The 23,733-nt window shown below is 40.8% G+C and overlaps 5 protein-coding genes across 5 annotated transcripts; all 5 read left to right on the top strand.

The window, feature by feature from the left end:
* Window positions 1-397: 397 nt before the first annotated feature.
* LOC119738391 (C-X-C chemokine receptor type 2-like) lies at window positions 398-2,500 on the top strand. The gene is made up of 2 exons (XM_038213273.1): window positions 398-814; window positions 2,465-2,500. The coding sequence occupies exons 1-2, from the start codon at window positions 398-400 to the stop codon at window positions 2,498-2,500; spliced, it is 453 nt and encodes a 150-aa protein (XP_038069201.1).
* Window positions 2,501-4,210: 1,710 nt separating this feature from the next.
* Window positions 4,211-5,194, top strand: LOC119738388 (beta-4C adrenergic receptor-like). Its single transcript, XM_038213268.1, has one exon. The coding sequence runs from the start codon at window positions 4,211-4,213 to the stop codon at window positions 5,192-5,194; it is 984 nt and encodes a 327-aa protein (XP_038069196.1).
* A 3,729-nt stretch (window positions 5,195-8,923) lies between these two features.
* LOC119738384 (C-X-C chemokine receptor type 2-like) lies at window positions 8,924-10,621 on the top strand. The gene is made up of 2 exons (XM_038213266.1): window positions 8,924-9,340; window positions 10,616-10,621. The coding sequence occupies exons 1-2, from the start codon at window positions 8,924-8,926 to the stop codon at window positions 10,619-10,621; spliced, it is 423 nt and encodes a 140-aa protein (XP_038069194.1).
* A 3,140-nt stretch (window positions 10,622-13,761) lies between these two features.
* LOC119738381 (C-X-C chemokine receptor type 2-like) lies at window positions 13,762-19,502 on the top strand. The gene is made up of 2 exons (XM_038213255.1): window positions 13,762-14,178; window positions 19,350-19,502. Exons 1-2 carry the CDS (start codon window positions 13,762-13,764, stop codon window positions 19,500-19,502), a joined length of 570 nt encoding a protein of 189 aa, XP_038069183.1.
* A 2,199-nt stretch (window positions 19,503-21,701) lies between these two features.
* LOC119738373 (C-X-C chemokine receptor type 2-like) lies at window positions 21,702-23,467 on the top strand. Its single transcript, XM_038213247.1, has 2 exons — window positions 21,702-22,118; window positions 23,354-23,467. Exons 1-2 carry the CDS (start codon window positions 21,702-21,704, stop codon window positions 23,465-23,467), a joined length of 531 nt encoding a protein of 176 aa, XP_038069175.1.
* The last annotated feature ends 266 nt before the right edge of the window (window positions 23,468-23,733 follow it).

The following is a 23,733-nucleotide window of genomic DNA, read 5'->3' as shown; positions in this document are numbered from 1 at the left end:
AAAATAATAATATTGTCAATAAAAAGGAAAAGAATAGAAGGGAGCCAAGCAGAGTCCTACACAATTATAGAGACTGGCCAATCAGCACTGACCTTTGGTTATATACACACTACCTCTATGCATAAGGACAACACGCACCCATTTCATTAGTTTTTTCCAAGAGACAAAGCCTACTTGCAGACAGAAATCTCTGCATGCAATTTACCATTAATTGACAATATGTGACGCTTTTCATACTACATGTACATCTATTCTTATTACGTTCAAACAGTTGAATGTAAATGTGAAAGATTTTTGTCAAAGATCAGTTCTGCTGTCAGTGTAATTCATACATTGGAGTAAAATAAAACAAATCTTACTGAAGGATTGAACCCGACCAAGTAAGATGAGCATCAACATGAATTCAACAGGAACTAATGAAGACCTGCATACATTCAATGCATCCACGACCCCAGTGACTCAGGACAGAATTGAGTACAACTTCATCCGATGCATCCTGCTCATCATAACGACCACTCTACTTCTGACCCTCAACCCGCTGTGTCTTGTAGTCCTGAGGCATGTCCGCAGCATCCAGGAAACAACTAAGATATTCCTCAGATCCATGACGGTTGCCGATCTTGGCATAGGACTTTTTCGAGCTCTCCCAATGACTGTTCTTGCAATTTCCGAGACTGAGCACATCGGCGAGGCATTCTGCAAAGTGCTGTCGTTTGCTGAGGGCATCCTATTCTACAGTCCCCAGATGTCACTCTTGATGCTGACTGTGGACCGCTACATTTCAGTGGTGCATGCGCTGCGCTACCCATCTCTTGTAACTGTTAAGCGGGCTCAAATTTCTGTCTGTTGTATGTGGGGAGCCCTTGTGTTGATGACAAGTGCATATGGATTTACACATTGGGACACTGAATACATCAAATATATCCCAGCGTGTGTATTTCAGTCAGGTTCCTCCAGGACATTGGTACAAATATTCTCTTTAATCATAGTAGTCGGCACTCTGTTAGTTATTCTCATAGCGTATTTACGACTTTTCATGATATCGCGACACCAAGCGAGAGTCATCCAAGTCGAAAACCAAATCGCTCAACCAGGAAACCCTGTCGCGAGGCCTGACAACAAAGCCCTGAAAACAGTCGTCACTGTAGTTTTGACTGCATCTGTTGCCAACCTCTTGCCACTCTGTTACCTACTACTCTTACAAAGTCCACACCCAATACCAGTCCTGTTCACCTTTGTGCTGCCTGTCCTGACAAACAGTTGGCTTAACGTGGTCATCTATTATCTCAGAAACCAAGATTTCCGTCGAGCGACCCATGATCTCCTAATATCTAACTACCGATCCTGTAAAGCGTGCATGCCATTTGCTGCAAACTGAACTCAGGGGCGTTCAAATAATTGTTGGATTAATAATGTGTGAAATTTTATCTTGAGTACTTTAACAACTTTAACAGTTGAGCAGAAGTTGTACTCATGGAACGGTATAACTGCCATTCAAGGGGGGGGGGGACACATTTCAAATAAATTAAGGAAAGTTTTTTTAAATAAGGATTTTCTTTTCTATAGAAATTTGTTTTACATTTTTTTTGAAGAGATTGCTTTAAGCATTGCTTGTACAAAAACAACCTTCATGTGAACAACTCAGGCACAACTGCTTGTAAAAAGCACAGACTTTCTTTAAACTTCATGATTGCGATTTAGGATCACTTTCTCTGGACAAGTATATAATTGTGGTGGAAAGTGTGAGGAATAGTAGGGCCAGTTTATTTCTATTGTATTTTACTGCATGTATTGTGAATGCGCAAGACTATGCACGCGACTATTAGGTTGGTGCACAGGCTGGGCAAAGCTTAGCGCCCAGTAGAGCTGCCACATGAATGGCACTGGTAGGCCAAGGCGCGTATGCCAGTACACATACATGTACATGCATGTACATGTACATGTATGCACATATTAGGCACAGACATTAGGCAGTTAGTACTGTACGTAGTATGTGAGTTGAGCTGCAAACAACAAACAGACAGAATTACAAATGTAAGTAGGTCATTACTTGTGCTTTGTGTTTGTGCAATGCTTACACAAATGTATGTGCAGTTTGTACGTGTACAAAATGGTGTGAACTGCACCGATGTTATGCTGGCATGTATAGCTGATGTGTTGCAAGTGCAAGGCTTTTATAACTGTACGTTGCTGATGCTGGCTTGCATGGTTGATGTGTCTTGAGTACAAAGATGTATATGAGCTGTACATTGCTGATGTTGTTGTGCAATCCCAATTATGTTGTACATTGCTGATGTTGCTGTACACTGCTTATGTTGTTGTGTACTGCTAATGCTGTTGTATGTTTTTGATGCTGTTGTACATTGCTGATGCTGTTGCACATTGCTTACATGTAAATGTATTTTCTTATTTACTGTTTATTTGTATATATTGCCAATGCTGTTGCGCATTGTTGACTTTGCAGTTCATTGCTGATGCTAATTGCTTCTGCAAGCAGTAGGTTAAGGTTGTATCCCGTGTAGGAAAGGACCCAGATAATAAAACAACCACCCAAAATAAAGTCCATTTGTACTGCTTGTGCTGAAAAATTCTGTTGTCAAGGTGTCTTTGTTAAGGTTTATTGTGTAATTAGCAGAGATAACAATCAGTCACAATCAACGGTATATTTTCATCCAAAACGGCCCTGCACTCGTAGCCTGGAGGTCACTCTGAGGGGTCTCTTGTCTAGGGAAGGACCTTGTCTCTACCCTACTTTGAATACAGTTTTCAACGTGTACAAGCAATTCAGAAATGATAAAAAAAATTGAACATCTTTGAATTTTCGGCCAGTTTCGGCCAGTGGAAACTGAAGGGTTACGGAACGAAATTAGACACATAGCAATATGCATCCTGTAGAATGGTTTTATTGTGATTAAATGCTGCCACTCAAGATGACAATATTCCACATCAATGATCAACCAGAATACAAGAGAATACCAAGCAGTTCTCGGCAATACAAAGACTGGCTGACTATCACAGACTCCATCAAACATACAAGCTTGCCCTGAGCTGCATTTCAATGACAAGCCGCCACCATTACAAAGAAGGATTAAACATTCTGCCATGGTGGTTGAAAAGTATACAAATAATGAATATTTATGAGTGCAATGGTGAAAATCAAATTCCCGTCAGTACATGTAATTCATTCCTTGGAATAACAGATTAGACCTGTCCATTCAGATGCAAATTTGTGGTCGGAACATTTCAAATATTTCCAAAATAAATTCACAATATTTGAGACAGGGAGACAATCAGATGTTTTTCCCAGCCATTTTTCTTACTGAATAAGGCCAAGCCTACAACACAGTGCAATATCCTGCAGGTTGGTTAAAAAGTGATTAAATGCTGCCACTCAATATGACAGTATTCCACATCAACCAGAATGCAAGGGAGTACCAAGCAACTGGCCAACTATCGCAGACTTTATCTAACATATAGGGATACAAAACAGCACGCTATTTGTAAATGTCAAAGAAATCGATTCCTGACAGAACGTTTGGCAACAAAAAGAGATTGGTACTATTAAAGCATTTCATCAGGCACATAATGTTTTCCACATCAAAAGCTTCCAATTTTAACAAGCAATATTGTCTCTGCTCATTTGACTTTTAATATGCAATAGTTGAGGACCAGTCGTCGTGCGGTGACAATAAACACAAATGAGACTGGCAACTGGTATGAATGCATCGTAAAGGGAAATTCAAAGGTAATGGCATTTTGCAGGAAATTTACGGCAGAACGAAAATGCATCCCACAGTTGCTTCAATGTTATATGACTGTGCCGCAAGCGATGACAACATTATGTGTCAATAAAAATGAAAGAATATCAAGGAGCCAAGCTGAGTCCTACACAGCACAGAGACTGGCCAATCAGCACTGACCTTTGGTTATATGCACAGTACCTCTATGCATGATAAGGACGAGGCACACCCATTTAATTTTCTTCAAGAGATAAAAGCCTACGAACAGAAATCTCTACATGCAATTTACCACTGACAATATGCGACGCTTTTCTGACTACATCTAATCGTATTACATCCAAAAGGGTTAAAAGTAAAAATGAAAGATTTCTGTCAAAGATCAGGTCTGCTGTCTGTGTAATTCATACCCTGGAGCAAAGTGAATGTTCCTACTGAAGGATTAAACCCGACCAAGTAAGATGAGCATCAACATGAATTCTACAGGAACTAATGAAGACCTGTCTACTATCAATGCATCCACGACCCCAATGACTCAGAACAGAATTGAGTACAACTTCATCCGATGCATCCTACTCGTCATAACGACCCTCCTACTTCTGACCCTCAACCCGCTGTGTCTTGTGGTCCTGAGGCACGTCCACAGCATCCAGAAAAAAACCAAGATATTCCTCAGATCCATGACGGTTGCTGATCTCGGGGTGGGACTCTTCCGGGCTCTCCCAATGACTGTGTTAGTGATTTCTGAGACTGAGCATATCGGTGATGCGCTTTGCAAAGTGTTGGCTTATGCCGACAGCATCCTAATCTTCAGTCCCCAGATGTCACTCCTGCTGCTGACTGTGGATCGCTACATTTCAGTGGTGCATGCGCTGCGCTACCCATCTCTTGTAACTGTGAAGCGGGCTCGCATTTCTATTTGTTGTTTGTGGGGAGCAGTTGTTTTGATGATAACAGGATACGGATTTACAACACACAGGAAAACTGCATACATCAAATATATCCCAGCGTGTATGTTTCAACCAAATTCCTCTAAGCCATATGTACAAATAGTCTATTCAAGCATAGCAGTCGGCACTCTGTTAGTTATTCTCGCAGCATATGCACGACTGTTCATGATATCCCGACACCAAGCGAGAGCCATCCAAGTCGAAAACCAAATCGCTCAACCAGGAAACCCTGCTGTGAGGCCCAACAACAAAGCCCTGAAAACAGTCCTCATTATAGTTTTGACTGCATCTGTTGCCAACCTCTTGCCAGTCTGTGCATTACTACTCTTAAAAAGTGCACACCCAATAGCAGCCCTGTTCACCTATGTGCTGCCTGTCCTGACAAACAGTTGGCTTAACGTGGTCATCTATTATCTCAGAAACCAAGATTTTCGTCGAGTGACCCATGATCTGCTGATATCTAACTACCGATCTTGTAAACGCTGCATGCCATTTGCTGCAAACTGAGCTGAGGGGTGTTCAAATAACTGTTGGCAGCTTTTGTAACATCATTTGGTGAAAAAAAGATAAGCTACAGAATAACTGGATTAATAAAGTGCAAAATTCATTGAGCAGATTAAGGAGTTGAGTAGAATATGTACTCGTGGAACGGTATAATTGCAAGGGGTTGACTCAATTCAAAATAATATTAAAGAAAGTAAAAAAAAAAGGATTCTTTTTTTACATAGAAAAAAAATATTTAAAAAAAGATAACAATTTGAACAGATTGCTTGAAGTATTACTTGTACCAAAAAACGACTCCGGCACAACTTTAAACAACTGCTTGTTCAAAATTACAGATTTCTTTTAACCTCATGACCGTGATTTAGGATCCCTTTCTTTACACAAGTACATGTATATTGTGGTGGAAAGTGTAAGGGCTTAGGGCCAGTTTATTTCCATTGTTTTTTACTGCATGTATTGTGAATGTGCAAGACTATGCATGCGATTAGGTTAATGTACGAAACTATGCACGTGACTATTAGGTTCACAGGCTGGGCAAAGCTTAGCACCCAGAGGAGCTGCCACAGGAATGGCAATGGTAAGCCAAGGTTGTACATTGCTGATGCTGTTGTGCATTGCTGATGATGTTGTGCATTACTGATGATGTTGTACATCTCTGATGTTGTTGTGAATTCCTACTACTATTATACATTGCTCATGTTGTTGTATATTGCTCATGTTTTTGTTTAGTGATGATGCTGTTGTATATTGCTGACGCTGTTGTACGTTTTTTGCTAATGTTGTTATGAATTCCTGATGTTGTTGTACATTGCTGATGCCGTTGTAAATTGCTGATGCTGTTGTACATGTATTCCAGATGCTTTTGCGCATTTTTGACTTTGTGGTGCATTACTGAGGCTGTTGCACATTGCTACCGCCAGCAGTAGGTTAGGGTTGTATCTTGTATAGGAAAGGACCAAGATCATAAAACAACCACCACAATTAAAGTCCAATTACTGTACATTTATTGATTAGTGCTGAATAAATTGTATTAATTGTGCTAAAAATCTGATGTCAAGGGGTCTTTGTTGCAGGTTTATTGCGTATACATGTATTAGCAGACTAACAATCAGTCACAATAGGTAATAAATTTCCTACAATATGGGCCTTGACCCTTCCCCTTGAGGTCGCTCTGAGAGGTCTCTCATTTCGGGAACAGCCATGGTTGAGAAGATCGTCTCCACACTAATGGGTGTCAGACTTGATCCCAACAGACTTAGGTCAGGCCCCGTGATGCCCCACCACAATATTCTCATTGCCCTTCGAATACAGTTTTCAACATGTACAAGCGATTCAGAAATGATAAACATATTTGAACATGTTGAAATGTTCAGCCAGCCACAGACATTAAATATTTGTTAATGATTTGGAAATAAAATTGAGGTCGCTCTGAGAGGTCTCACATTTTGGGAACAGCCATGGTTGAGAAGATCGTCTCCACACTAATACCGTAGGTGTCAGACTTGATCCCGAAGGTCCGAAGTCCCATTGGTCCGAAGTCCCATTGGCCCGACGTCCCATTGGTCCGATGTCCCATTGGTCCGACATCCTATTGGTCCGACATCCCATTGGTCCGGCGTCCCATTGGCCCGAAGCCATTGGTACGACATCCCATTGGTCTGACGCCCCATTGGTCTGACGCTCTATATGTTCCATTGTCCATACGTCCCATTGGTCCGACGTCCCATTGGTCCAACGTCCCATTGGTCTGAAGTCGCATTGGTCTGACGTCCCATTGGTCCGGCGTCCCATTGGTACGAAGCCATTGGTACAACGTCCCATTGGTCTGACGCCCCATAGGATAAGGGTTAGGGTTAGGATCAGTCAACCTGAACCAGTGTAACAACACAGTATTATGTTTCATCGGACCAATGGGATGTCGGACCAATGGGACGTCAGAACAATGGAACGTTGGACCATTGGGATGTCGGACCATTGGGACATCGGACCAATGGTACGTCGGACTATCGAGACGTAACCATTACAACGAAAGACAATGACATTCCAGCATGATGAACCATTGAAGGAAAGTGCCCCCTGAGTACGTTTTGATTTTTGTTTTACCTTACATGTATTGAGCTACTAAAGTGCTAGGAGCAAAACATCAGGTCCTCTGAGGCTAATTGTTAAGCCAGGTCAGAATCACTTATTTTGCAGCTGTGGCTTGCATTTCTTTCCATTGACAAACTATAAGGAAAAGAGGAAATACCGTCAGACAGCTCTCCCCAGTTTGGTCATGGCCTTACTATTCTGGGTGAGCTTGATAAAGCAGATGATGGGGCAGACTGAAATACTGTCCATTCCTTCATTTTCCTGCTGTAGGTGTGGTTGCTGAACACCCCGCCTCATTTATTTAGGATTAACTGCTTTGACAACTCAATCTCATGTAATTAAAAATGTTATAAGTGTGATGATAAAGTATGATGATAGTTTGAAGTGTAATACTTACATTAGGTTAGCTGATTAAGAGCAATTTGACTAATCCCTATCACTTTGGAAGGCAGTTATTATTAAAATGCTTGTTCAGCCCATCACAGAAGTAAGTATTGAATTTGCAGTACTCATGAAATAAAAAGTTTCCGGAGCGTGCTGAAGTAGGTTTATGCCTCAGGGAAACTGTGAGAATGATGAAAAAAGTATTATGAATTACGGCCCATATGATGCCAACTTAAGCTTGTAAAATTGCTCAATTCAATACCGTATTTATATCCCTTAAAACATAAATTGGAAACAGTTTTAGATGAAAAAAAAACCCCAGTTTCTGGCAGTAATTGGTGTATGAGCTACCACAGGGCAAACCATCAACACAGATTTTGAACTGACAAATGTACATGTAACTGGGTGATCGATTTTCTTTTTTCTTCATTTTCCCTCTTATTTTTCCTATTTAAGGTTAGCACCTATGCTAGATACTTATTGTAATTCTAGGGTCAGAAAACAGCAGGTTGTTTGTTATATCAAAGAACTAGATTCTGAACAAACATTTGGCAATAAAAAGGGAACGGTCCTAAAAACAAATTGAACGGGCACTTGATGTTTTCCACCTCAAGAGCCTCCAGTTTTGAACAAGCAATAATGCCGCTGCTCATCTGACATTTAATAAGCAACAGTTGAGGACCAGTTGGCCTGTTGTGATTTATAAAGAACAATAAACACAAACAAGACCGGCCACTGATATAATTGCATTGTAACTAGGGAAATACAAAGGTACATGTAATTGCATTTTGCAGGAAATTACCAGCAGCGCAAAAAGCATCCTACAGTTGCTTTGTAATATGAATGCGCCGCTCACAATGAAAATAATAATTTTGTCAATAAAAGGGAAAAGAATAGCAAGGAGCCAAGCAGAGTCCTACACAATTATAGAGACTGGCCAATCAGCACTGACCTTTTGTTATATACACACTACCGTACCTCTATGCACAAGGACAAGATGCACCCATTTCATTAGTTTTTTTCCAAGAGACAAAGCCTACTTGCAGACAGAAATCTCTGCATGCAATTTACCATTAATTGACAATATGTGACGCTTTTCATACTACATCTATTCTTATTACGTTCAAACAGTTCAATGTAAATGTGAAAGATTTTTGTCAAAGATCAGTTCTGCTTTCAGTGTAATTCGTACCCTGGAGTAAACTAAAACAAATCTTACTGAAGGATTGAACCCAACCAAGTAAGATGAGCATCAACATGAATTCTACAGGAACTAATGAAGACCTGTCTACATTCAATGCATCCACGACCCCAATGACTCAGGACAGAATTGAGTACAACTTCATCCGATGCATCCTGCTCAGTATAACAACAATTCTACTTCTGACCCTCAACCCGCTGTGTCTTGTGGTCCTGAGGCATGTCTGCAGCATCCAGGAAACAACCAAGATATTCCTAAGATCCATGACGGTTGCTGATCTCGGGGTGGGACTCTTCCGGGCTCTCCCAATGACTGTGTTAGTGATTTCTGAGACTGAGCATATCGGTGATGCGCTTTGCAAAGTGCTGTCATTTGTCGACTGCATCCTAATCTTTAGTCCTCAGATGTCACTCCTGCTGCTGACTGTGGATCGCTACATTTCAGTGGTGCATGCGCTGCGCTACCCATCTCTTGTAACTGTGAAGAGGGCTTGCATTTCTGTTTGTTGTTTGTGGGGAGCAGTTGTTTTGATGATAACAGTATACGGATTTACATCACATTGGAAAACTGCATACTACACATCTATCCCAGCGTGTGCATTTCAACCAAATTCCTCCTGGACAACTGTACATATAGTCTATTCAAGCATTCTTGTTAGCACTCTGTTAGTTATTCTCACAGCGTATGCTCGACTGTTTATGATATCAAGACACCAAGCGAGAGCCATCCAAGTCGAAAACCAAATCGCTCAACCAAGAAATCCTGCTGCAAGACCCGACAACAAGGCCCTAAAAACAGTCCTCATCATAGTTTTGACTGCATCTGTTGCCAACCTCTTGCCACTCTGTTCATTTATCTTACAAAGTGCACACCCAATAGCAGTCCTGTTCACCTATGTGCTGCCTGTCCTGACAAACAGTTGGCTTAACGTGGTCATCTATTATCTCAGAAACCAAGATTTTCGTCGAGTGACCCATGATCTGCTGATATCTAACTACCGATCTTGTAAACGCTGCATGCCATTTGCTGCAAACTGAGCTGAGGGGTGTTCAAATAACTGTTGGCAGCTTTTGTAACATCATTTGGTGAAAAAAAGATAAGCTACAGAATAACTGGATTAATAAAGTGCAAAATTCATTGAGTAGATTAAGGAGCAGTTGAGTAGAATATGTACTCGTGGAACGGTATAATTGCAAGGGGTTGACTCAATTCAAAATAAAATTAAAGAAAGTAAAAAAAAAAGGATTTTTTTTTTTTTACACAGAAATTTTTTTTTTTTAAAAAGATAACAATTTGAACAGATTGCTTGAAGTATTACTTGTACCAAAAAACGACTCTGGCCCAACTTTAAACAACTGCTTGTTCAAAATTACAGATTTTTTTTAACCTCATGACCGTGATTTAGGATCCCTTTCTCTACCCAAGTACATGTATATTGTGGTGGAAAGTGTAAGGGCTTAGGGCCAGTTTATTTCCATTGTTTTTTACTGCATGTATTGTGAATGTGCAAGACTATGCATGCGATTAGGTTTATGTACGAAACTATGCACGTGACTATTAGGTTCACAGGCTGGGCAAAGCTTAGCACCCAGAGGAGCTGCCACAGGAATGGCAATGGTAAGCCAAGGTTGTACATTGCTGATGCTGTTGTGCATTGCTGATGATGTTATACATCTCTGATGTTGTTGTGAATTCCTACTACTATTATATTGCTCATGTTGTTGTATATTGCTCATGTTGTTGTTTAGTGCTGATGCTGTTGTATATTGCTGACGCTGTTGTACGTTTTTTGCTAATGTTGCTATGAATTCCTGATGTTGTTGTACAAATGTACATTGCTGATGCCGTTGTAAATTGCTGATGCTGTTGTACATGTATTCCAGATGCTTTTGCGCATATTTGACTTTGTGGTGCATTACTGATGCTGTTGCACATTGCTACCGCCAGCAGTAGGTTAGGGTTGTATCCCGTATAGGAAAGGACCCAGATCATAAAACAACCACAAAAATTAAAGTCCAATTACTGTACATTTATTGATTAGTGCTGAATAAATTGTATTAATTGTGCTGACAAATCTGATGTCAAGGGGTCTTTGTTGCAGGTTTATTGCGTAGATTAACAGACTAACAATCAGTCACAATAGGTAATAAATTTCCTACAATATGGGCCTTGACCCTTCCCCTTGAGGTCGCTCTAAGAGGTCTCTCATTTCGGGAACAGCTATGGTTGAGAATATCGTCTCCACACTAATGGGCGCCAGACTTGATCCCAACAGACTTACAATGTAGGTCAGGCCCCGTGATGCCCCACCACAATATTCTCATTGCCCTTTGAATACAGTTTTCAACATGTACAAGTGATTCAGAAATGATAAACATATTTGAACATGTTGAAATGTTCAGCCAGCCACAGACATTAAATATTCGTTAATGATTTGGAAATAAAATTGAGGTCGCTCTGAGAGGTCTCTCATTTCGGGAACAGCCATGGTTGAGAAGATCATCTCCACGTTAATAGGTGTCAGACTTGATCCCGAAGGTCCGAAGTCCCATTGGTCCGAAGTCCCATTGTCCGGCATCCCATTGGTCCGACATCCCATTGGTCTGATGGCCCATGGCTCTATATGTTCCATTGTCCATACGTCCCATTGGTCCGACGTCCCATTGGTTCAACGTCCCATTGGTCTGAAGTCCCATTGGTCTGACGTCCCATTGGTCCAACGTCCCATTGGTCCGACATCCCATTGGTCCGACGTCCCATTGGTCCGACATCCCATTGGTCCGACATCCCATTGGTCTGATGGCCCATGGCTCTATATGTTCCATTGTCCATACGTCCCATTGGTCCGACGTCCCATTGGTTCAACGTCCCATTGGTCTGAAGTCCCATTGGTCTGACGTCCCATTGGTCCGGCATCCCATTGGTACGAAGCCATTGGTACAACGTCCCATTGGTCTGACGCCCCATAGGATTAGGGCTAGGGTCAGTCAAAGTCAACCTGAACCAGTGTAACAACACAGTATTATGTTTCATCGGACCAATGGGATGTCGGACCAATGGGACGACAAAACAATGGAACGTCGGACCAATGGGACGTCAGGCCAATGGAACGTTGGACCATTGGGACGTCGGACCATTGGGACGTCGGACCAATGGTACGCCAAACTATCGAGACGTAACCATTACAAAGAAAGATTATGACATTCCAGCATGGTGAACCATTGAAGGAAAGTGCCCCCTGAGTACGTTTTGAGTTTTGTTTTACCTTACATGTATTCAGCTACTAAAGTGCTAGGAGCAAAACATCAGGTCCTCTGAGGTTAATTGTTAAGCCATGTCAGAATCACTTATTTTTCGGCTGTGGCTTGCATTTTTTTTCCATTGACAAACTATAAGGAAAAGAGGAAATACCGTCAGACAGCTCTCCCCAGTTTGGTCATGGCCTTACTATTCTGGGTGAGCTTGATGGAGTAGATGATGATTCAGACTGTACTACTGTCCATTCCTTCATTTTCCTGCTGTAGGTGTGGTTGCTGAACACCCCGCCCCCTAAATTTAGGGTCAACTGCTTTGACAACTCAATCTCATGTAATTAAAAATGTTATAAGTGTTATGATAAAGTATGATGATAGTTTGAAGTTTAATACTTAAATGTAGCTTAACTGATCAAGAGCAATTTGACTAATCCCAAACACTTTGGAAGGCGTTTATTATTAAAATGCTTGTTTAGCCCATCACAGAGGTAAATATTGAATTTGCAGTACTCATGAAATAAACAGTTTCTGGAGCGTGCTGAAGTAGTTTTATGCCTCAGAGGAACTTTGGGAATGATGACAAAAATATTATGAATTACGGCCCATATGATGCCAACTTAAGCTTGTAAAATTGCTCAATTCAAAACTGTATATTTATTTCCCTTAAAACATAAATTGGAAACAGTTTTAGATGAAAAAAAACTCCCAGTTTCTGGCAGTAATTGGTGTATGAGCTACCACAGGGCAAACCATCAACACAGATCTTGAACTGACAAATGTTCATGTAACCATGGTAACTGGGTGATCAATTTTCTTTTGTCTTCATTTTCCCTCTTATTTTTCCTATTTAAGGTTAGCACCTACGCTAGATACTTATTATAATTCTAGGGTCAGAAAACAGCAGGTTGTTTGTTATGTCAAAGAACTTGATTCTGAACAAACATTTGGCAATAAAAAGAGAACGGTCCTAAGAAAAATTGAACGGGCACTTGATGTTTTCCACCTCAAGAGCTTCCAATTTTAAACAAGCAATAATGCCGCTGCTCATCTGACATTTAATAAGGAACAGTTGAGGACCAGTTGGCCTGTTGTGATTTATAAAGAACAATAAACACAAATGAGACCGGCCACTGATATAATTGCATTGTAACTAGGGAAATACAAAGGTAATGGCATTTTGCAGGAAATTACCAGCAGCGCAAAATGCATCCTACAGTTGCTTTGTAATATGAACGCGCCGCTCACAATGAAAATAATAATTTTGTCAATAAAAAGGAAAAGAATAGCAAGGAGCCAAGCAGAGTCCTACACAATTATAGAGACTGGCCAATCAGCACTGACCTTTGGTTATATACACACTACCTCTATGCATAAGGACAACACGCACCCATTTCATTAGTTTTTTCCAAGAGACAAAGCCTACTTGCAGACAGAAATCTCTGCATGCAATTTACCATTAATTGACAATATGTGACGCTTTTCTTACTACATCTATTCTTATTACGTTCAAATAGTTCAATGTAAATGTGAAAGATTTTTGTCAAAGATCAGTTCTGCTGTCAGTGTAATTCATACCCTGGAGTAAACTAAAACAAATCTTACTGAAGGATTGAACCCGACCAAGTAAGATGAGCATCAACATGAATTCAACAGGAACTAATGAAGACCTGTCTACATTCAATGCATCCACGACCCCAGTGACTCAGAACAGAATTGAGTACAACTTCATCCGATGCATCCTGCTCAGTATAACAACAATTCTACTTCTGACCCTCAACCCGCTGTGTCTTGTGGTCCTGAGGCATGTCTGCAGCATCCAGGAAACAACCAAGATATTCCTAAGATCCATGACGGTTGCTGATCTCGGGGTGGGACTCTTCCGGGCTCTCCCAATGACTGTGTTAGTGATTTCTGAGACTGAGCATATCGGTGATGCGCTTTGCAAAGTGCTGTCATTTGTCGACTGCATCCTAAGCTTCAGTCCCCAGATGTCACTCCTGCTGCTGACTGTGGATCGCTACATTTCAGTGGTGCATGCGTTGCGCTACCCATCTCTTGTAACTGTGAAGAGGGCTTGCATTTCTGTTTGTTGTTTGTGGGGAGCAGTTGTTTTGATGATAACAGTATACGGATTTACATCACATTGGAAAACTGCATACTACACATCTATCCCAGCGTGTGCATTTCAACCAAATTCCTCCTGGACAACTGTACATATAGTCTATTCAACCATTCTTGTTAGCACTCTGTTAGTTATTCTCACAGCGTATGCTCGACTGTTTATGATATCAAGACACCAAGCGAGAGCCATCCAAGTCGAAAACCAAATCGCTCAACCAAGAAATCCTGCTGCAAGACCCGACAACAAGGCCCTAAAAACAGTCCTCATTATAGTTTTGACTGCATCTGTTGCCAACCTCTTGCCACTCTGTTCATTTATCTTACAAAGTGCACACCCAATAGCAGTCCTGTTCACCTATGTGCTGCCTGTCCTGACAAACAGTTGGCTTAACGTGGTCATCTATTATCTCAGAAACCAAGATTTTCGTCGAGTGACCCATGATCTGCTGATATCTAACTACCGATCTTGTAAATGCTGCATGCCATTTGCTGCAAACTGAGCTGAGGGGTGTTCAAATAACTGTTGGCAGCTTTTGTAACATCATTTGGTGAAAAAAAGATAAGCTACAGAATAACTGGATTAATAAAGTGCAAAATTCATTGAGTAGATTAAGGAGCAGTTGAGTAGAATATGTACTCGTGGAACGGTATAATTGCAAGGGGTTGACTCAATTCAAAATAAAATTAAAGAAAGTAAAAAAAAAAGGAATTTTTTTTTTTTACACAGAAAATTTTTTTTTTAAAAAAGATAACAATTTGTACAGATTGCTTGAAGTATTACTTGTACCAAAAAACGACTCTGGCCCAACTTTAAACAACTGCTTGTTCAAAATTACAGATTTTTTTTAACCTCATGACCGTGATTTAGGATCCCTTTCTCTACCCAAGTACATGTATATTGTGGTGGAAAGTGTAAGGGCCTAGGGCCAGTTTATTTCCATTGTTTTTTACTGCATGTATTGTGAATGTGCAAGACTATGCATGCGATTACCGTAATTTTTGGAATATAAGCCGCGCGGCGTATAAGCCGCAGCACGCAAAAATCTGCAAATTAAGATTTGAAGTCGGCGTATAAGCCGCATCGGCGTATAAGCCGCACCAACCGCAGCGGTTCAATTTTGTAAGGCCTCTAAATTCTAGTCAAAATGCTCTGAACCAGTTCCATTTGCACTACGAAAGCTATAAAAGGGCCACAAATGTTATGTCAAATCATTTACAGTCGATTACTCTTACAAACAAATATGGAAATTGATGATGAGAAATAAAAAACGGGAATTGCTGCCGGCTGGCTCGTCAGTGAGCCTGTGCCGGCGAATGACATTATTTTCCCCCAGCACTTGAGAGAGTATGCAACCCACCATGTGTTGTCTGACTGGAGCGCTACAAATCCTGCTTTGTGGCAACATACGCTGAGTTGTTTTGTCCTAAAGGTTAAACAAGTCCGCTTTTACAGCAAAACTTATCAAATTGTTGTGATTACTAACGAGTAGTAACGTCAAAACTTCAAGTTTGGATCGTAACTTTCTTCGAAAACAGTCAACACGATGCCGAGATTTTTATGGACGAATCCATTAATTTTGTAGGGGTGGTTTCACCCCTGTTTTGAGTTTTACATCGTTTCTAGCATACATTTCAAGAAAAAAATTATATTGTGACGTTGCACAACTGATTATCAAATAACGATATGTTTCAAACTCCATAAAAAGTATTAGTTGTCTTTTTATCTTTTTTTAAACTGGGGAAATATTGGTAATTATTGTTCCCAAGAAAGTGCACCCCTTTATTACCACAAATGGTGTGGTCCATGGGGAATCCCTGCAGCATGCATGCAGCATGGGCAGCATCACGGCCGGTTGTCGATGTCCAAGGGACAGCTTTCACTAGCCGTACTTTTTACCGCTCGGTACCTTTTTGTGGGACGTGCTTTCGGTTTGTTAATGACTTTCTTAATTGATAATTATTTCAGCAACACATCTCTTCTTGTACCAGTACATTAAATACACATGAAAATGTCATTTTTATTCTTCAAGTCTCGGCGTATAAGCCGCCCTGTGTATAAGCCGCAGTAAACGTTTTCATGGGCAAATTCAACGTATAAGCCGCGGCTTATATTCCGAAAATTACGGTAGGTTTATGTATGAAACTATGCACGTGACTATTAGGTTCACAGGCTGGGCAAAGCTTAGCACCCAGAGGAGCTGCCACAGGAATGGCAATGGTAAGCCAAGGTTGTACATTGCTGATGCTGTTGTGCATTGCTGATGATGTTGTGCATTACTGATGATGTTATACATCTCTGATGTTGTGAATTCCTACTACTATTATATTGCTCATGTTGTTGTATATTGCTCATGTTGTTGTTTAGTGCTGATGCTGTTGTATATTGCTGACGCTGTTGTACGTTTTTTGCTAATGTTGCTATGAATTCCTGATGTTGTTGTACAAATGTACATTGCTGATGCCGTTGTAAATTGCTGATGCTGTTGTACATGTATTCCAGATGCTTTTGCGCATATTTGACTTTGTGGTGCATTACTGATGCTGTTGCACATTGCTACCGCCAGCAGTAGGTTAGGGTTGTATCCCGTATAGGAAAGGACCCAGATCATAAAACCACCACCAACATTAAAGTCCAATTACTGTACATTTATTGATTAGTGCTGAATAAATTGTATTAATTGTGCTGACAAATCTGATGTCAAGGGGTCTTTGTTGCAGGTTTATTGCGTAGATTGGCAGACTAACAATCAGTCACAATAGGTAATAAATTTCCTACAATATGGGCCTTGACCCTTCCCCTTGAGGTCGCTCTAAGAGGTCTCTCATTTCGGGAACAGCTATGGTTGAGAATATCGTCTCCACACTAATGGGCGCCAGACTTGATCCCAACAGACTTACAATGTAGGTCAGGCCCCGTGATGCCCCACCACAATATTCTCATTGCCCTTTGAATACAGTTTTCAACATGTACAAGTGATTCAGAAATGATAAACATATTTGAACATGTTGAAATGTTCAGCCAGCCACAGACATTAAATATTCGTTAATGATTTGGAAATAAAATTGAGGTCGCTCTGAGAGGTCTCTCATTTCGGGAACAGCCATGGTTGAGAAGATCGTCTCCACACTAATACATGTAGGTGTCAGACTTGATCCCGAAGGTCCAAAGTCCCATTGGACCAAAGTCCCATTGGTCCGACGTCCCATTGGTCCGACGTCCCATTGGTCCAAAGTCCCATTGGTCTGACGTCCAATTGGTCCAGTGTCCCATTGGTTCGAAGCCATTGGTACGACGTCCCATTGGTCTGACGCCCCATAGGATTAGGGTTAGGGTCAGTCAACCTGAACCAGTGTAACAACACAGTATTATGTTTCATCAGACCAATGGGATGTCGGACCAATGGGACGTCAGAAAAATGGGACGTCGGACCAATGGGATGTCGGACCATTGGGACCAGGGTCCGCAATAAGCGGTATCGCATCGCAATTTGCGACACATTCGAGGCCGACTGCGACGCAATTTTTAAAGTGCATCGCAAAACTGCTATACAACATTTTGATCATGAAAAGTTGACACAAAGTGTACTTGCCACCAAATTTCGGTCCACTAAATTCCACAACTATCGGACATGGTAAAAATCCATCATGTTTTGATTTAGTTAAGCTTAAATACTGAAAAAGAACGTCAATTTTGTTCAGCTGTATAAAATCTGTACGTGTTTAGTTTGTAAACAGGCGGCGTCTGATAACGAGACCACGTGATAAACGCAGCTAATAATTTGGAATCGCACTTATGATCCGGACATAGGGAATGCCCGGAGCGTCGGTGCGATACCAAATTATCCGCAGCATGTATCACGTGGTAAATCACGTGCATGATCAGAGGAGGTTGCAGGACGTACGTCGAGATTTTACCTCGTACTTTGAATCTGCTGCGACTGTGCGAGGAATAATTTATGGATTTATAAAAGAAATAACACGTTTATACACACTATCTGGTCAAGTATTCAACAAACTTTATTCTTATTCTCACTCACTGGTAAATATATGCATGAAATGAGTATTTTGGTGGCTAAAAAAGTTACATGCACGTCGTGCATGCTCAGCAAAAAAGCTACGTGCACAAGCTAAAATCTACATGCACTGGTGCGTGCGTGCACCCGGGTAAATCAAGCCCTTTTCTCATCATTAGATATTTGTCGGTTTACCTTAAACATTTTGCCGACACGGAAAACGGGTTTACCCCTTCAAGTAAATCACTTGATACGCACGTGGGATTCGTGGGAACTAAAACGTCAAAATCCCAGCTGTGTTGTCGTTTGTGCGCTGTGTAGCATATTGATGAAAACATGGCTACTACGAAAACTACCGGTATCAAGGCAAATACTGCCAATAATTGGCAGGCGGATCTAGACCCGGGCCAGGAATGGCCCGGGTTAATAAATTGCTTTTTCACTCGAAAGTTATTCCAGCAAGCATGCAGCTCCTGAAATAAACAGACAACTGATGAGTCATTAAGTTCACAGCTTAACGTAAGTTACTTCTTATTGCTTTGTAATTTGTACAGTCTGACACTGACAGGTAAACAGTAATTGCAAAGCCGAGGCTAAATTTGAGTATAACAAAACTGCTATGCAAAATTGGTAAACTGCTATGCAAATCAAAATTTGCATAGCAGTTTTGCTATACAAAAAAAAACCCTTAAGGCTTACCCTGATTGGGACGTCGGACCAATGGTACGCCGGACTATCGAGACATAACCATTACAACGAAAGTTTATGACATTCCAGCATGATGAACCATTGAAGGTGAGTGCCAACTGTGTATGTTTTGATTTTTGTTTTACCTTATTCAGATACTAAAGTGCTAGGAGCAAAACATCAGGTCCTCTATTAAAAAGGCTAACTGTTAAGCCATGTCAGAATCACTTATTTTGTGGCTGTGGCTTGCATTTTTTTTTACCACTTACAAACTATAAGGAAAAGAGGAAATACTGTCAGACAGCTGTCCCCATTTTGGTCATGGCCTTACTATTCTGGGTGAGCTTGATGAAGCAGATGATGGGGCAGACTGAAATACTGTCCATTCCTTCATTTTCCTGCTGTAGGTGAAGTTGCTGAACACCCCGCCAATGGGATGTCGGACCAATGGGACGACAAAACAATGGAACGTCGGACCAATGGGAAGTCGGGCCAATGGTACGCCGGACTATCGAGACGTAACCATTACAAAGAAAGATTATGACATTCCAGCATGGTGAACCATTGAAGGAAAGTGCCCCCTGAGTACGTTTTGATTTTTGTTTTACCTTACATGTATTCAGCTACTAAAGTGCTTGGAGCAAAACATCAGGTCCTCTGAGGCTAATTGTTAAGCCATGTCAGAATCACTTATTTTGCGGCTGTGGCTTGCATTTTTTTCCATTGACAAACTATAAGGAAAAGAGGAAATACCGTCAGACAGCTCTCCCCAGTTTGGTCATGGCCTTACTATTCTGGGTGAGCTTGATAAAGCAGATGATGGGGCAGACTGAAATACTGTCCATTCCTTCATTTTCCTGCTGTAGGTGTGGTTGCTGAACACCCCGCCCCATTTATTTAGGATTAACTGCTTTGACAACTCAATCTCATGTAATTAAAAATGCTATAAGTGTGATGATAAAGTATGATGATAGTTTGAAGTTTAATACTTACATGTAGCTTAACTGATCAAGAGCAATTTGACTAATCCCAAACACTTTGGAAGGCGTTTATTATTAAAATGCTTGTTTAGCCCATCACAGAGGTAAATATTGAATTTGCAGTACTCATGAAATAAACAGTTTCTGGAGCGTGCTGAAGTAGTTTTATGCCTCAGAGGAACTTTGGGAATGATGACAAAAATATTATGAATTACGGCCCATATGATGCCAACTTAAGCTTGTAAAATTGCTCAATTCAAAACTGTATATTTATTTCCCTTAAAACATAAATTGGAAACAGTTTTAGATGAAAAAAAACTCCCAGTTTCTGGCAGTAATTGGTGTATGAGCTACCACAGGGCAAACCATCAGCACAGATCTTGAACTGACAAATGTTCATGTAACCATGGTAACTGGGTGATCAATTTTCTTTTGTCTTCATTTTCCCTCTTATTTTTCCTATTTAAGGTTAGCACCTACGCTAGATACTTATTATAATTCTAGGGTCAGAAAATAGCTGGTTGTTTGTTATATCAAAGAACTTGATTCTGAACAAACATTTGGCAATAAAAAGAGAATGGTCCTAAAAAAAAAAATTGAACGGGCACTTTATATTTTCCACCTCAAGAGCTTCCAATTTTAAAGGGAATATACAACATTTGCAAACATCGAAAAATAAAACTACCAAGTTTTTGCGAAATACCTTAATAGGATGTTGGTAAATGACAGTCTAAAGCATCCTGTAAAATTATGGCACATGGTATACTGTCATTTTTTCAGAAAAGTGGTATTTTTGTATCAATTTCCAACGCTGATCGGCCGATCAGCGTTGGAAACAACTGGCTTTTTTTTCAAATACTGGCCCCAATTGACCATTGCACTTGTTTGCAATCGATTACAAACCTATGAACGGGTACGAGCCAGCTAGACTGGTTCCCTGACCTTACAATTCCCCAATGTATGTAAACTGCTCGGTTTCTTCTTATGTGGAGTCAGGGAACCAGACTACAGGAAAATGATCGTTTTTCTTGGTTTTTATAGCATTTTCGAACCCAAAACCTCCAAAAAGTCAGTGTAACTATATTTGCTTTATATTTCCAACCCCCCAATTCCATCCATTTCTGAAAATTACAGCAAAAGCAAATGATGTATATTCCCTTTAAACAAGCAATAATGCCGCTGCTCATCTGACGTTTAATAAGCAACAGTTGAGGACCAGTTGGCCTGTTGTGGTTTATAAAGAACAATAAACACAAACGAGACCAGCCACTGATATAATTGCATTGTAACTAGGGAAATACAAAGGTAATGGCATTTTGCAGGAAATTACCAGCAGCGCAAAATGCATCCTACAGTTGCTTTGTAATATGAACGCGCCGCTCACAATGAAAATAATAATTTTGTCAATAAAAAGGAAAAGAATAGCAAGGAGCCAAGCAGAGTCCTACACAATTATAGAGACTGGCCAATCAGCACTGACCTTTGGTTATATACACACTACCTCTATGCATAAGGACAACACGCACCCATTTCATTAGTTTTTTCCAAGAGACAAAGCCTACTTGCAGACAGAAATCTCTGCATACAATTTACCATTAATTGACAATATGTGACGCTTTTCATACTACATCTATTCTTATTACGTTCAAACAGTTCAATGTAAATGTGAACGATTTTTGTAAAAGATCAGTTCTGCTGTCAGTGTAATTCATACATTGGAGTAAAATAAAACAAATCTTACTGAAGGATTGAACCCGACCAAGTAAGATGAGCATCAACATGAATTCAACAGGAACTAATGAAGACCTGTCTACATTCAATGCATCCACGACCCCAGTGACTCAGGACAGAATTGAGTACAACTTCATCCGATGCATCCTGCTCATCATAACGACCACTCTACTTCTGACCCTCAACCCGCTGTGTCTTGTAGTCCTGAGGCATGTCCGCAGCATCCAGGAAACAACTAAGATATTCCTCAGATCCATGACAGTTGCCGATCTTGGCATAGGACTCTTCCGAGCTCTACCGATGACTGTCCTTGCAATTTCCGAGACTGAGCACATCGGCGAGGCATTCTGCAAAGTACTGTCGTTTGCTGAGGGCATCCTATTCTACAGTCCTCAGATGTCACTCTTGATGCTGACAGTGGACCGCTACATTTCAGTGGTGCATGCGCTGCGCTACCCATCTCTTGTAACTGTTAAGCGGGCTCAAATTTCTGTCTGTTGTATGTGGGGAGCCCTTGTGTTGATGACAAGTGCATATGGATTTACACATTGGGACACTGAATACATCAAATATATCCCAGCGTGTGTATTTCAGTCAGGTTCCTCCAGGACATTGGTACAAATATTCTCTTTAATCATAGTAGTCGGCACTCTGTTAGTTATTCTCATAGCGTATTTACGACTTTTCATGATATCGCGACACCAAGCGAGAGCCATCCAAGTCGAAAACCAGATCGCTCAACCAGGAAACCCTGTCGCGAGGCCTGACAACAAAGCCCTGAAAACAGTCGTCACTGTAGTTTTGACTGCATCTGTTGCCAACCTCTTGCCACTCTGTTCATTATTCTTACAAAGTCCACACCCAATACCAGTCCTGTTCACCTTTGTGCTGCCTGTCCTGACAAACAGTTGGCTTAACATGGTCATCTATTATCTCAGAAACCAAGATTTCCGTCGAGCGACCCATGATCTCCTAATATCTAACTACCGATCCTGTAAAGCGTGCATGCCATTTGCTGCAAACTGAACTCAGGGGCGTTCAAATAATTGTTGGATTAATAATGTGTGAAATTTTATCTTGAGTACTTTAACAACTTTAACAGTTGAGCAGAAGTTGTACTCATGGAACGGTATAACTGCCATTCAAGGGGGGGACACATTTCAAATAAATTAAGGAAAGTTTTTTTAAAATAAGGATTTTCTTTTCTATAGAAATTTGTTTTACATATTTTTTGAAGAGATTGCTTTAAGCATTGCTTGTACAAAAACAACCTTCATGTGAACAACTCAGGCACAACTGCTTGTAAAAAGCACAGACTTTCTTTAAACTTCATGATTGCGATTTAGGATCACTTTCTCTGGACAAGTATATAATTGTGGTGGAAAGTGTGAGGAATAGTAGGGCCAGTTTATTTCTATTGTATTTTACTGCATGTATTGTGAATGCGCAAGACTATGCACGCGACTATTAGGTTGGTGCACAGGCTGGGCAAAGCTTAGCGCCCAGTAGAGCTGCCACCTGAATGGCACTGGTAGCCAAGGCGCATGTATATGTATATACAGTGTGTATACATGTATGCACATGTTAGGCAGGGACTTTAGGCAGTTAGTGCATAGTATGTCAGTTGAGCTGCAGACAACGAACAGAAAAGAAGTAGGTGGATTACTTGTGCTCTGCGTTTGTGCAATGCTTATGCACAGTTTGTAGATGTACAAAGTCGTATGAACTGCACCGATGTTATGCTGGCATGTATAGCTGATGTGTTGTACGTTGCTGATGTGTTGTACGTTGCTCATGCTGGCTTGCATGGTTGATGCGTCTTGAGTACAAAGATGCATACGAGCTGTACATTGCTGATGTTGTTGTGCAATCCTAATGATGTTGTACACATTTTTTTACATTACTGATGTTGCTGTACATTGCTTATGTTGTTGTATACTGCTCATGCTGTTGTACGTTTTTGATGCTGTTGTACGTTTTTGATGCTGTTGTACGTTTTTGATGCTGTTGTACATTGATGATGCTGTTGCACATTGCTTACATGTATTTTCTTATTTACTGTTGATTTGTATATTGCTAA

The sequence above is a fragment of the Patiria miniata genome, unplaced genomic scaffold (assembly GCF_015706575.1).
Source record: "Patiria miniata isolate m_02_andy unplaced genomic scaffold, ASM1570657v1 HiC_scaffold_3, whole genome shotgun sequence".
Classification (NCBI taxonomy): domain Eukaryota; kingdom Metazoa; phylum Echinodermata; class Asteroidea; order Valvatida; family Asterinidae; genus Patiria; species Patiria miniata.
This window is presented reverse-complemented; position numbering and strand designations above follow the sequence as displayed.